We start from the raw sequence: 14401 nt of genomic DNA, 5'->3' as shown, positions 1-14401 counted from the left end.
AGTCCTGGTTTGATGAAAGGTCTATCCCTCTGCGTTTGAAGACAGAATTCAACATAGCTCTGTATCCCTTGATGGTTGAAATAGCTAAACCCTTCAAGGATCTGAGGAAAAGCAAAAAATCAGCAATCTGAGCTACTATGATTCTGAGAAGAGAATATATTTCTGTCTCGAGTCACCAGCTCTGAAAGACTGTCCCGCCGATTAGTAGACTCAGCAGATCTTCGCCTACATCTTGCAATAGCTTCTGCAGCCTTCCTGAAAAACCCTTTCCCTGACAAGCTCCCTGTCAGAGAGCTGAGTGGATATGCCTTGACTTGGACAAGGAAAATGGGGATGTCTGAGATTTCTCTTCTGAGGTAGAAGCCTTGGAGCAGTCCACCACAGGCTCAGAAGGAAAAGGAACCACTCTGTGTGGCAAAACAAAGCCACTAGTGGGTCACGTTGCATGGGGTGCTGAACTTCCTCAACACTCCTCTTACCATGTTGAAGCAAGGGAAAGGTGAGAACATTGAGATCCGACCAATCTTGTCTTGTTCTGGCATCCATCACCCAAGCTTTGTGGATCTGGGTTGGGAACAGTGCAGAGGAAAGGATGGTTTCTTGGACGTTGCAAACAGAAGACTGACAGCCTTCCCTGCTTCCACAGGTGGTGAACCCTGTGGATTGGTGTCCACTCCATCAGGGGACCTGTTTGCCACGACTCAAGTTCATCCACAAGCGTTCATTTTGCCTTGTACCGGAGACAAACAGTGGTCCTGTTGTTCTGTGCCATAGAAGAAAGTCTTTGGCTGCTTTGCACCTGCACAGTGAAAAAGAGTGGGTTCCTCTTGGTTCCTTAGAAGCCAGTGGTCATGCTGTCTGAATGAACGATACTGTCCTTCCGAAAGGTCTCTGTCACAAAAAATTGAAGAGCCAGGTGTATATTCAATTCTTTTACATGGGGATGAAGATCTCTTTTGGTTGGGGACCATAAACCTGACACTTCCAAGAGCAGAAAGCTCACTCAACCCAGAGCCGATGCGTTGGGTACAAATTAGGTTGGGGTTCACAGGGCCAGCACATCCCACCGAATCTGGGCCGCCAGCCACCACGAAGATCCAGACTTGATTTCATGAATGATTCTCAAGACGAAAGGGGCTGGGAGGCAATCTTCCTCCGCCAGCTGGCTGAGGTTGAACTGAACACAGTCTGATGAACCTGCCCAGAGGTAGAAACGTCTGCTGTGAACTAGCGCAGAGTTCCCAAACTCATCCAAGCGTTGGTTGCCGAAGGACAGAAGAGAAATGAATTTTTAAATTTTCGAGATGCAGTTGAGAATCCTTTGTTAGGATGGAAAAGCCCAAAAATTCAGAGAATCTATCACTATCCCCAAATATAGAATCGACTGTGTGGGGACTACTGCGATTTCTTGAAGCATTATCAGCAATCCCTAAGTCTTGCCTCTTGTCAGGAGCGAAGGAGCCATGATTCCAGGTATAAGGACACGTTGATTCAAAAATTAGGAGCAGCTACTTTCGGTTTCCTAATGAAATTGAAAAAACTCAGGTGAAAACTTGACGGGGACTTGGAGAGGCCAAAGCACAGGGAAATGGAGAGAAGCTGGAAGACCCTCAGGAACCTCAGATACTTCCTGGAACCTGGTGAACTGGAATGTCCAAATAAGTGATACCCCTGCATGTCCACAGTCACCATCCACTCTCCCTGATGGATGGCTGACAGGATCGTCTGATGCCTTCCATCTTAAACTCTGTAGTTTGGACAAAGAAGTTCATAGCACTTGCCCGTCTAGGACAGGCCTCATCCCCCCCATTAATTTGGGGAAGACAAAGGAATGCACTGCGATTGTAAAATCCCTCTGTGTGAGTGTCTTTGACTTCCTCAACTGCCTGCTTTCGGCAGGGAAACTTCTCAGTGCGGCTGAAAGGAGAGCTGAGCTGTCCAGATACCAGAACAGGCTGTCAATTTGATGGGAGGTTACAGGGAGGTTTCTCCTGAAGGGGATAGCGTGATCCTCCTTTAATACTTGGGCAATCAGGATCAATGTACTTTTCTTGACTCCCCACCTGTTCCAAAAATGAAGTAGCCTTGCCGGCTCACCGGTCACGGAGGACAGGTAGAAGACCTGGAGGTGGTTTTGTTAGCAAAAGGTTGTTTGCTGGACGTGGCACTGGTCGCAAATTGGCTCTCGCTATCTCTGCAACTGGAGTGACCTCTCCCTCGAAGGGTTGCTGAGGCAACTGAGCTTGTCCCTAACATTCCTCTTGCCTGGAAGTACCTTGGTTTTACCAGACCACTGAGCTGATTAACAGCTCTGAAGCAGGGACACCTGGCCGAAGGATTGCCCTTATTTTACGATGGCTAAGAACCAATTGGTTACTTGTCGCTCATCAGTACCACGGAATGTCCCACATTATAGCCTGAATTTCTATCAGGCCAGAAATAAATTCCTCTAACTCTTCATCATATTCATGTGAAGGCGCTTGTCTCCGGCCCACATGAAAGTCAGCAAGCTCCAGGTGTCGCCCCAACAAAGGGCTCGAAGCAGTCTGGAACAGAAGCAGCAGTCCAGAAGGGAGTATCGCAGGATAGTCCTCTTCAAAGGTGAGAGCTGTAGATCTTGGGTCCATTTCTTCTGCAAGGTCCTCCTCACCTGTTCTAAAGAGGGATGAAGAAACAAGCTGGGGTCTCAGGAAGGGACTTAACAGAAGGGAAGAATGCTGAAGAGTGACCGTTAGGTGAAGAGCACCATGCCATTAAGGTACCAGCCATGAAAAGACGACAGGTGAGTTCATGATGACTTGCCATCCCCGGGCTGCTCCATCTGTCAGGCCAGGAACAACCAGTCCGAGGCAAAATTCCTGAAGTGATATGAGAGTCCTCGAGGAAAGACTTTGCAACCATGGTCCAATCAAATGCCCAGGTACTTTAAAACCTTTAAAATAACTTCTCCAAATGGTCCAACTCCAATAGATAAACAAAATCCTGAGGATGCCAAGGCTGTCCTGTAGCATCAATGAGACTGGAGAAGCCCCCATGAGAAGAGTCGTCAAGAAACTCCCAGGATGGACGCTTCCCCGTGCGAGTGGGCAGATACCTGCCTTATCAGAGAGAAGACTCGAAAACACCTGGGGAGCGGTCGAGAGCCCAAACTTCTCTGACAACCTGGAAGACTGTCTTGAAGGACAAAGCGCTTTCCTGGAAGAGGACGGACAGAATGGGTATTTGAACCTACGCACTCCCTCAGGTCCAGTTGTTTGCATCAGTCGTTCTCCCCTGAACCTGGAGAAGATGGGGCGGCTGGAGAAAAGAAGTCGGATAGCACACCAGGAACAACGGTTCAGGGAGAGTTCGACATGGAATGTCATCCTCCACAGGTTCCTCATCAGAAAAACAGGGACTCCAGGGGAGCCTGAGACTGGTCACTGCAGATGGCTTCAGCAACAGGTTCAGATGGTTATCTTCTTGCTGAGTGTTATCTAAGCATCGCTGGAATAGAGACTTTGGAAGAATTGGAACTGCAAGAGGATCAGGTACAAGGGGACACCAAAAACAGCAAGTCCCACCTGTGGACCGGATGAATGCTGAAGGACATCCAAACCCAGGTCATCGGCATGTCGCTAACACTTGCCCAATGGCTCGGACAGGCCCACTCCTGATGTAGCGGCAGATCTGATGCTTCAATAGGGACACTATGCTTCTTCTTCCCTTTGCCCCTTTAGCAGCTCCATAAGACGGATGAACTCGGGGCCCAGAGGGAATGTTCCGACAAGACAGAAGGCTGGGAACGTTTCACAGACACTGGACGTCCACTGGGACTTCGGACAAGGGGCCAAGGAAGTGCCAGCCTGGACACTGATTTCTCACAGTGGAAACTGGACCTGGAGGTCTTGGCCACTGCCTGGCGGACAAGCCTGTCGCTGTCCATACACTGGACTAACTAGCATTTTCTTAGACACTTTGTGGCATCCACCAACTGTCCACTGAAAGGGAGCGAGGAACCCAGCAACTCCCAAAACTACAGGAGGGAAGTTGACTCGGAGCCCTACAGACCTGGAGATAAGATGAGAACAGCATCGTCCATCCGGGCACCACCAGGTTTTCAATGGGAAACACTGGCAAGTCTGGTGACTGCGGTTATGTGTAGCCAGAGTCAGAGACTGGGAGATAAAGCATGTATGTCCAATCGGAGTGCCTCCCCAATGGCGATCCTCAGAACCTGGGAAGGGCTACAGGCTCGATGAGGTGAAGGACTACTGCAGGTAAGCCAGGAGACCTCCTTTGGACTGCCAGTTTGCTTCAGGGTTGCAGCTTTCCAAGTGAGCAAGGGAGTTTAGCAAGGACCTTGGTCTAAGAGACCGGATCCAGACGAGTAGGTTGTCAACCTCCAATGGTCACTGCAACCAACACTGTTGAATCTATCCATGAGGACACGCAGTTTCCAATCTGGGAAATGGTGTTCACTAATAAATCAAATTTCTTATCAACACGAGCTTCTAAGCTGGCAATGGCGTTGGGATCAGAAGAATGAGAGCCAGGGATTAGAGTTGCAGGGAAAGTCAGAGGACTTGAGATAGCGATAGCAGAAAAAGCAGTCCCAGGTGTTCCAGGAATAGGTAAATCAGTCACATCAACCCCAAGAGACAAAGTCTGACTAGAATGGAAGCCGCGTTTTACCCTAGCAGTAGCTTTACCTCAAGTCTGTCATGCTGTAATGGGTCTAAATAGGATTAAGAGTCTTCCACTTCCCAGGGTGCCTTCCTCTTGCATTCATCCCAGCAGTTCAGGGAGAACCTTGACCCCTGATCCTTCCTGACCAAACAGTATGACCTGGTCAACCAAGGACCGCAGCCTTTACTGCAATACCTGACACTAGAAAGACTAGAATCTGACATGATTAATTAGTCAAGTTCGGGAAAGTCACAAAAGAGAGTCCTGAATTAGAAGCTAATTAACAGGCGCTACCAGAGGGAACAAAGTACTTCACCAAATGGAGAATAACGCAACCATCTTTGCTGGCAAAAATAACAAAGGCAGCTGCCGGGACCAAGAGTTCAGTCACTGAGTGCAGTGACAACTGAGCCTTTAGGTCGAGAGACCTATCCTTCCCCAGAAGTGGAAGCAATAACTACACCTAAAAAACAGAGAGCTCTCGAGATAATATTAAATTTTGAGCTCCCCACCAGGCTGGAAACACGTGGCTGTAATTATTTGGTAAGTTGCGCATATAAAAATAGTTTACCTTCGGCTTGTAGACATTTATGATACTGAATACCATCATTCAGAAAAAATTAAATATTAATAATTGGGAAAAAGCATCTTGTTACACTCCATAATACAAAATTCTGGAAAGATCAGACACACTTACAATTAATCAGAATACACTTACACTTTAAAAAATACCAAATGATAAAATGTGGGCACACTGCATGCCCGGCTATTTAACTTCTTGAATATCTTTTCCAAACCCAAACAGAGACAAAGTTTTTCTTTATGTCAAGGTCATCGTAACATGGTCTACCTCAAACATAAGACATTGAAAAATGTGACAAAAAAAGCGAACACTGGGTGTCAACCGCTGGCATTTGAAAGGAAGAGTTTTCTGATTTTCAGCAATGGGTTCAGACTGCTCTTCATCTGCAGTTAATTTCAACAAGCAGCTGTATCCCTATTACACTAACCCTGTTTTGATCCGAATTTTTTCCTTGTCACGATCCCACTGCCTTCCTTTGGAATTATGTCTAAAAATTTCTCTTCCTTGATAAGCTTACACATACATTTCACCATCTCCGGCAATCACAGAGGCTTATACAACACTTATCCAATATCAATACTTACAAAAACAAGACACTTACTCAAAATATAGTTGAAGAGATTGCAATAATGTACAACAACTCCGAACCGTTGTCTTCTAGTTCTTCACCATCTGACCTCATATATGTGTTAGATCCCCAATATAACTGGCACAGTCGAAGAGTATAAGGAAGATGTCATCCAAGCCACCCTGCTCCACAAGTTTATTTCCATACAGATCTTCAACATCAGGCCAGGACTGTGTTTTACGTTCCCTCTGTGACGTTCGAGGTTAAAACGCTTTTTCAAATATATTCATCAAAAAATATCCAAGTTATGAATGTTATAGTTACGACATCGCCAGTTGTGTGATCAAAAGGAAGAAATTGGCCCTAAAACGGCAGAATAATGTAACAGTGGAGTTTTTTTATCTAAAACTTAATAATTCCTTTATTTTACGTACGTTTTCTAATACCAGAGCATTAAACAATTTAGGTTTTCTTATGATTTTTGTCGATTTTCAGAATTGATAAATTTTATAGTCAAAATCAGCTTGAGTATATTGTTTATGCAGTTAACCTATGTAACTTTTATGTCACCTTAACTAATTTTTTCCTTCAACAATCCAGAGTGAAACAGTGCAGGCATAAAACATTTGAATGGCAGCAAAGATTATCTTTGGGGAGTGCAAGCATAAAATATTTGAGATGGCAGCAAAGATTATCTTTGGACAGTGCAGGTATAAAATATTTGAATGGCCAGGAAAGATTATCTTTCGATCACTAAGATAAATTGCTGAACAGCTATCATCCATTACAACCTGTCTAAATTTAATTTCATAAGAACTACCCAAGTATTATAGTGATGTCACTCTTGAAATATTGCACAATAATTTATATTTACTTGAATCAACTTTCCTATTACATAAAAGAACATCATATATCCTACTTACTCAATGTAAAGTGACGGTATGTCATACACATTTCCATCTCGGAAGTGGTGGAAAGATGATGTACCAGTCCCTCCAGTGACCTCTTCAGGTAGGCAGGTGTAGGGGTAGTGACCGAGTCCGTCACCATATGGTAGGTTAAGTTTGGGTTTGTATGATGATAGTTATCGTTTGCAAGAGGATTAATTGTTCCATTTTGAAAGTTGAAGAGAGAAATTTTATTTTGTTTGATTTTTGTTGTATGTCAATAAGGAGTATCTGTAAGTCTGAAAATTTTTTGTTTTTACTTGCAGTTTGCTGAATGTACCAATCAGTCAATCGGTTATCCTTCAACATCTGTAATTCAAAGGCATATGTCCCAAGTGCACTGGTATTAAACAGAAAAACATAAATAAATAAAACTGTCCCAAGACAGAGGAAACAAGTGTGGTATTTTTTACCAAAATTTGACAATAGCAGAAGGATAAAACAGACTTTTGAACCTACAAATAGATAATCAAAGCCAGACCGCAAGAAAGAGACAGAATGAGTTACAAGTTTTGCAACATAAAAGATAGGGACCACACAACATAAATCTTCAACCCCTACATGTATCTCGACATAGCCAAGTTGCGAAAGCATCAACTGACTAATGTTTAACAGTTAATTCCCCAATTGGAAGAAAATATAGAGAAAATTGAAGATGATGTGATAGTAGACCATAGTTGGTCACAGAACGTTTTAGATTTAGGTTAAGAAAAGGTTTAGGTAATATTAAGACTGAAATAGCTTAAGCAGTGCAGTTCTTAAGAGTTAAGGTTCTTTTGACAGAAGGGCAGGGAAACTTTGGGATTAAGATTGAGTAGATTAAAACCAGATGAACTTTAGTTCATATCAAGTTTTTTTGGTCATTTAAACCAATGTAAGGAAATATAAAGGTCTGGAAAGCAGAGGGTTTTAAAAATAACCTCTAAATTTGTTCCCATTTATAGTCAAAAACCCAAGACTATAAAAAGCCTCAGACAATTTTGTTTATTCACACAGTAGACCTGAAGCAAAAGTGGTTATCTGGGACATCCTCCACTGCCATCTGGAGGAAAAATGAAGTTTTCAGAGGGGAAAGACCTCCGAGAGGATGTAATAGGCTTACCTGAACACCTGCGCGCCCTTAACCCCACCAGCCAGAACAAAGGGGGGGGGAGTACCAGTCCACCATTGGGGATTTTAGGAGCCAGAAGGGGAATGCTGCAGGAGAAAATCTTGTCACTTGAGCTACCAACAGAGTGGTTGGGCGTGTTTGACACAGGTGTCCTTGACAGGCTTACAACGGTCAACGCTTTATTCAAGGTCCAAATTGTTCGGAGGACCACGAACAACACTCACTACAGGGTCGGCAGGAACACACACGTATTAGCAAGATTACAGAAACTTGGGTATTGCAATCGAGATCTAAAATGAATTGATTTCACCCGATTAACAACATTTAGAGGATAGGATGGTTTATTGGATTTTGACAAATGAAGAGATGGTAATTCACCAAAAAGAAGAAAAATAGCTGTCAGTCAGACAGCTCACCACATAAGTCAACGTCAGTGAGAGGAGACATGCTGAGAGTACTTTGATGTTATGACAGTCAAGGTCAGTACTCTGGCCCGCCAACCTCCATGTGGCTCTGCCAGAACCACTCTTGTTGGAGGAGAATGAGGCAGACGGCAGAGCCGCAGCTCTGGGAGAACCATCTAAGTTTGTGGTACATCCTTTTACAATCACAGAGATGGCAGCTTACCAATCTGCTCTGCATAGGATATCAATTTAGTTATACACTCACCTTATCAATCGATGCTTTTGGTGGCGAGACATGCTGGAGAGTACTTGATCGCCCATCAGGTCCATACTGTCTCGGTCCGTCAACCTCCCATGTGGTTCTTCAGAACCTCTCATGTACGGAGGAGTACGGTGAACCTCCCATGTGGCTATTCATAGCCTCTCATGTATGGAGGGAAATGAAGCAGTGTGCCGAGCCTTTGATCCTCCGGATAAGGTCTGACGATCAATGAGTGAAGAAGTATCTCAGCGCCAACCAAATAGTCTAGCCTACTAGAGCACCCCCTTGGACCCTCATAGGGAAACTATCAAAGACTAAGATACTTAAAACGTACTAAACCTAAGTTCATGTGATTATACTATCACTGTTGCCTAAGAATTCTAAAGACTAAAAGAAATTCCTCTATCTGATTAACCTAAGAATCTCCTCACTAAATGAATGCCTCCTCAGCTAAATGAATGCACCCTAGATAATAGACTTTGCCGCTACACATGGATTAAGAGAATAACCCTTAGATAGCTAATACCACCTCAGCTAAATGAAGCACCCTATATAATAGACTTTGCCGCACACGGACTAAGAGAATAACCTCCGAACCTCTGCAGGCGAATACCACCTCAGCTAAATGAACGCATTGCCTAGATAGTAGACTTCGCCAACAATGAGGCGAATCAAACATCTCTAAGTACAGAAAGTAAACACTGAGATGGACTTCCAAGTAGCTGCCTCCAGAATAGACGGCACTGAATAATTCCTTAGAAAGGAAGATAAAGTGGACATACTCCGAATACTGTGCGGTCGAGGAAATACAGAGCTGAAGACGATGAAGAACAACCCTGAGAAGCCTGGGAAATCACCTCCCTCCAAAAGTAACTAATCGCATTCTTTGACAGCGGATGGGAAGCAAGAAGTGTGTGCGGAAGCAAGAGGAGTTTCCAAACCTTCGATAAACAGACTTTAATGCTCACACCGGACATAAAGATATCTCTGCTGGATCGCCGGTAACGAACACTTGCAGATAAAGAACTTTAAACGAACGAGGCAGAGTTTTAACCTCCGACTCTGTCTTTGCCACAAATTCCGGAAGACAGACAAATACTTATCATTTCTCCCATAGGAACCCAACCGAGAAACTGCATGAAGCTCGCCCAATCCTTTAGCTGAAGCTAAAGCCTTAAGAAAAAACAACTTCTTAGTCAGTGTCTTAATGTTATAGCTTCAATAGGTTCAAAGCCAGGGGAACGCAAGAAAAATATTGAAGTACTTCCAAAAAGTTCCACAGAGGGGCCCGATTATCTTACTACTAGAGAATTCAAGAAGGTGGAAACTAATTGTACTGCTAATCGTTGAGCGGTAGTCTGCAATAGTCGAATATGAAAGACCCTTGACTTTCCAAAGGAATAAAAGAAAATCAGCTATTTTGGCTAACTTCTATACCTTGTCTGAACCAGGTAAGGCTTACAGGTTGACTTTCTCAAGCTAAAAGAAAACTATCTAGACAGAGTTTTAGGGAGTCCAGACTGTCTAGCGGCTCTCTATAGTCGCCTGCAACTAGGTACAGCTTGTGAGGGTTGGATAATAATGGTGAGAATGCAGTCGTCTGAGAAGAAGTTTCGCATGGGTGGGGACGTTGGAACTTCTGTAGGGAGCTCTACGAGTTCCGGAAATCAAGCGTGTTATGGCGAGCAGGGAGCTATTAGAGTCATAGGCGCCTTGACACTCTCCCGCAATTTCCTTATTACCTGATGAATGAGTCCGGATGGAGGAAAGGCATACACCTGCATGTAATTCCAATTTGTAACGTCACATCGGTGCCTATGGACATGGGGACCACCATTGGTGAGAAATAAACCAGAAGACGATGGTTTAATCACGTTGCGAATAAGTCCCCAGTTGCTGGCCACTTCTGGAGAACCTGATGTATTACTTCCAGAGCCAAAATCCACTCTCCCCCCAACTACCTGATGGGAGCGACTTAGCGAATCGGCCAGTATGTTCAGACTCCCCGATATAAATTGGGGAAGAAGAGACAATTTTCGTTCTTCGCACCTCTCAGGACTCTCTCTCATGACCAGTAGTTTTGATTAAAATACATTCTCTTCCAGTTTTATTTACGGCAATTACACGAGTTTCATCCATGTTGCCGATGCACTACGATAATTTATGAGTCAGTTACAGCCTTGAACATTGTTTTCTCAGCTTCAGCTACAACTTACAGCTTTAAGTTACTGTAGCAGTATATTTGACCTGAGGATCTTTCTCCACAGATGAATAAGAGGGGGTATAGTGTAAAAATATCTTCGGTCCTATTGTACAGTACTTAACGTCATTTGTAACATAAATATGTTACCTGCTGAAGGTATTATCCTACAATGGTTTGAAATACAAAGCAAAACAGTTGTTATCCTCCTACGATTAATAGCAAAACAACAGTTTCCCGTTACAGTTGTTTATGGAGGCATGCGATTCAACCAAGAGTATAACTGCTACTAACAATACTTTTATCATTCTCTTTTACTTTTTTAACTAGCAGATGGAATAAAGAGATGGAGGAAAAGAAGTTAAATGCGACGAAGTTGGTCAGTCTCTCACTGTTCTGATTGTGGCCTGCTGCCTGTGGTCGTATCGACCCACGTAATTCTAAAAATATTGCCCTAAATATTTTACCAGTTTATTAATCAAGCTAAGCCGTTCATTGCTGGTTAACTCGAAATATCGTAAGTCGAATTATGAAGGCAGCCCTAACTCGAGCACTACCTGTATTTGATAATTGTCTTTTCTTTATTAACCAACTTGTACTGATTTATAGAGGATATTTTAACTCTAAGATGAGGTGCTTAGCTACTGGGTTTCGTGTATTCTAGCCTAATAAATGGCTAATCTGGCAAAATGGCTAATGGGCACCCTCCAGGTGTTAATGATGTCGGATTAGTGATGGTGACCAGGGTTTGTACATGTAACTGACTGCATGTATCCCCAAATTCTCCACGCTGGATGTTCGAGTAATATTACGTGATTGGTTGGGTATGCTTATCCCCAAAAACCCACAAACTAATCTCTCAGTTGGTGCATTGGGTGAACCTAGGAAGCTCCCCTGTAAGTTCACATGCAGTAATACTGTAACATGAAAAATGCCTTTGAAATGGCTCCCACTGTCCATTTATTCACCCTTTTTTTTACCCTTGTTTTTCATGTTCTAAATGATATGTGTGACAGGGAACACAACAATAAGGTGCTCAAGCCTTTTCCCAAGTTATTTACCCCATCCAAAACCCCAAATTCCCAATGGATCCCCCTTACCATTAGCTATTCTCGAAAGTGTTTTACCCCACCCAAAACCCCGATTCCCAACTCAATTGCATCTGGCCGCCAAAATATTACTTTGAATTCTTGTTCAGCACGTAAATTTCTATAGAAAAACATCAACTGCCATAGTCTAGCTCACCGCACACAGCCTGGCTTAGATCTACCACGGTGAGGTCTGGATAGGTCAGGGCATAGCACTCTACGAAGGTTAGAATTTTTTCACGTCTACCTGTCTCCCTACTGCATCAGCCCCCATTATTTTTTACCCACATTGTACCCCTGCCTAACCTTACCACTTGCCTAACCTAATGGTAGGCCTTAGGCTAGAAAGTAACATGGGCGGCCTTCATTAAGGCAAATACGAGTGGTTAATAAATGCCGCCCATGTTACTTTCTAGCCCAAGACTTACCCATTTAGGTTAGGCAATATGTACGGTCTCCTTCTGAGCCTACTTTTCATTCCCCAGTATTTCATAAAACAAAAACTACATTTTTTTTGTCAAAGGCTAAACAGGCCTACTACAAGGATTTGTATACGAAATTAACCCAAAAAACATCGACACATTTCGGTGGGTCCCGGTAAGACAGGTACTTATGTACCCTATAATCTGTTAAATTACCCTAATTAACCACCATCATTAAGCATTTATCAAACACCATTCGACCTCTCGTCGATCATATTACCTCGTCGACGAATTCGTTGTACATCCTGAGCGAATTCAGTCGCTAAATATTGAGGAAATTACTTCAGGCCGCACAACACAATGTTGACGTCCTCAGGAGAGAGCGGAACTCGAGCGCTGATTGGTTGCTACGAAGCGGTTCTCGATAAACACAGAACAATACTCAAATGTGATTGGTCAGCGGATTTCTTCGCTAATAGACTGTCGCGATGCGATGTCGAGAATAGCACATTTGTCAAACACGACCTCATATTCCAATTATGAATCATTAACTTCACGTTACTGATTAAAAATGAATAATGTGCGGCTTATATGAAAAGCATTCTATCGCCAGTAATGTTATAAACAGATATTAGCAATGCGATTGTCGAGAATGGTTTATGACAATTTTGAGTCTTTTGACCTCACATGCCATTTATGAATAATTAACTCCACAGTATTGATTACAAAAGTGTATACGTGACCCTTATATATGAACAATATTCTGCCAGCCATAATGTTAAACACTAAGAATTAATTCGGTTATGGAGGCTATTATGTGCTCTACCCAGTGTATGGGCAATTAGCTCATCGTAAGTTAGGTTAAGCTCATTGAGGAATATTGTATACAAATTTGCTTTCGAAAGGCTAACCTTGTATAATATTCCAGAGAAGGTGTATTGTAGGTTAAGTATTTATTGAAAGAAATATATTTTCACCATGGAGTCTGCATTTTTTCTAGCATCCAGTGCTTAGTAAAGGGTAGCCTTGAGAAACTTGGCTACTTGCTATGGATAATAACAAAAGGGTTGATACTTATGTTCATTTCTTTTCATTACAAGAGGATTATAGCTCCTACTTGTTAATTAAATAATCTACCAGAGCTGTGAGTATTTCTGTATAAATATGAAATCATTGGTCTTCCAATACGCATTACCAGTTGACACCTTTTGGTTATACTTTAGACAACAATTCTGCTGTATTTGCAGAGATGAAAATTCGAAAATTTGTTGTGGCAAATAGTCTAAATAACTATGATCAACTTACACTTAAATGAAGTGCTCCCATTGTCATACTTGTACAACTAACCTTAGTTTAGAACTTTTTGCATTTACAGATTTGGTTATTAGAAACCTTTTGTGGAAAACTGAAATATTTGCTATCATCCCCTACAGATATATCTCACCCTTCAAAACTATTCACAAAAGACATGGTTTTAAGTGGAATATCTTAGTTTCCTTTTTCTTAATTGTTATGTTTTCTATTAATATGAGTAACTATATTTATCCAAAAATCTCTATCAACAGAAAATTGCCAAAAGTAATATCAGTGATATTGGTTTCAGAACAAAAACCTTAGTATAGTGTCAAAGCAGCAAACTAACATAACCAAAATTAGTGGGTTAAATCACTGAAATGTACAGGGCAGTGACTGCTGCATGTACTTAACAACTGCTTTAAACTATATAGTAAAAGGTCCAAGTCTACATTACTTATTTTGTGTTCTTTTGTTTGATTAAATCACCTTGACTTGTGCACTAAACTACGTTGTTCCTTCTAAGTAATGGGAAATGAAAAACCAAACTTCAACCACCCATAAGGGATTAATGGATTGGATTGGAATATATAATTTAGGCCAAAGGCCAAGCACTGGGGCCTATGAGGTCTTTCGGTACTGAAAACAATGTTGAAATAATTGTTATAAGAGGATGGAAAGCAAGATGGGAGAATGATATGAACAACAGTATAGGGAAAGGAATGAAAAGGGTTGCAGCTAGGGGCCAAAGGGATGCTGCAAAGAACCTCGAGTGTCTACTGTACATTGTGTGAGGTGCACAGACAACAATAACCTCCTATGGAGGGTTTACCAGCTTAATCATACATGTATACC

General features: G+C 42.5%; 1 protein-coding gene across 1 annotated transcript in view; it reads right to left on the bottom strand.

The window, feature by feature from the left end:
• The window catches only part of eIF3l (eukaryotic translation initiation factor 3 subunit l), a 248904-nt gene that overhangs the window by 30683 nt on the left and 203820 nt on the right, over nt 1-14401 (bottom strand). Inside the window, 1 exon segment of the mRNA XM_067093244.1 lies at nt 5853-5882. Coding sequence (XP_066949345.1) covers nt 5853-5882 — 30 coding nt within the window.

Source organism: Macrobrachium rosenbergii, chromosome 49 (genome assembly GCF_040412425.1).
Source record: "Macrobrachium rosenbergii isolate ZJJX-2024 chromosome 49, ASM4041242v1, whole genome shotgun sequence".
Taxonomy (NCBI): domain Eukaryota; kingdom Metazoa; phylum Arthropoda; class Malacostraca; order Decapoda; family Palaemonidae; genus Macrobrachium; species Macrobrachium rosenbergii.
The sequence above is the reverse complement of the archived record's forward strand: the minus strand, read 5'-3'. Positions and strand labels throughout refer to the sequence as shown.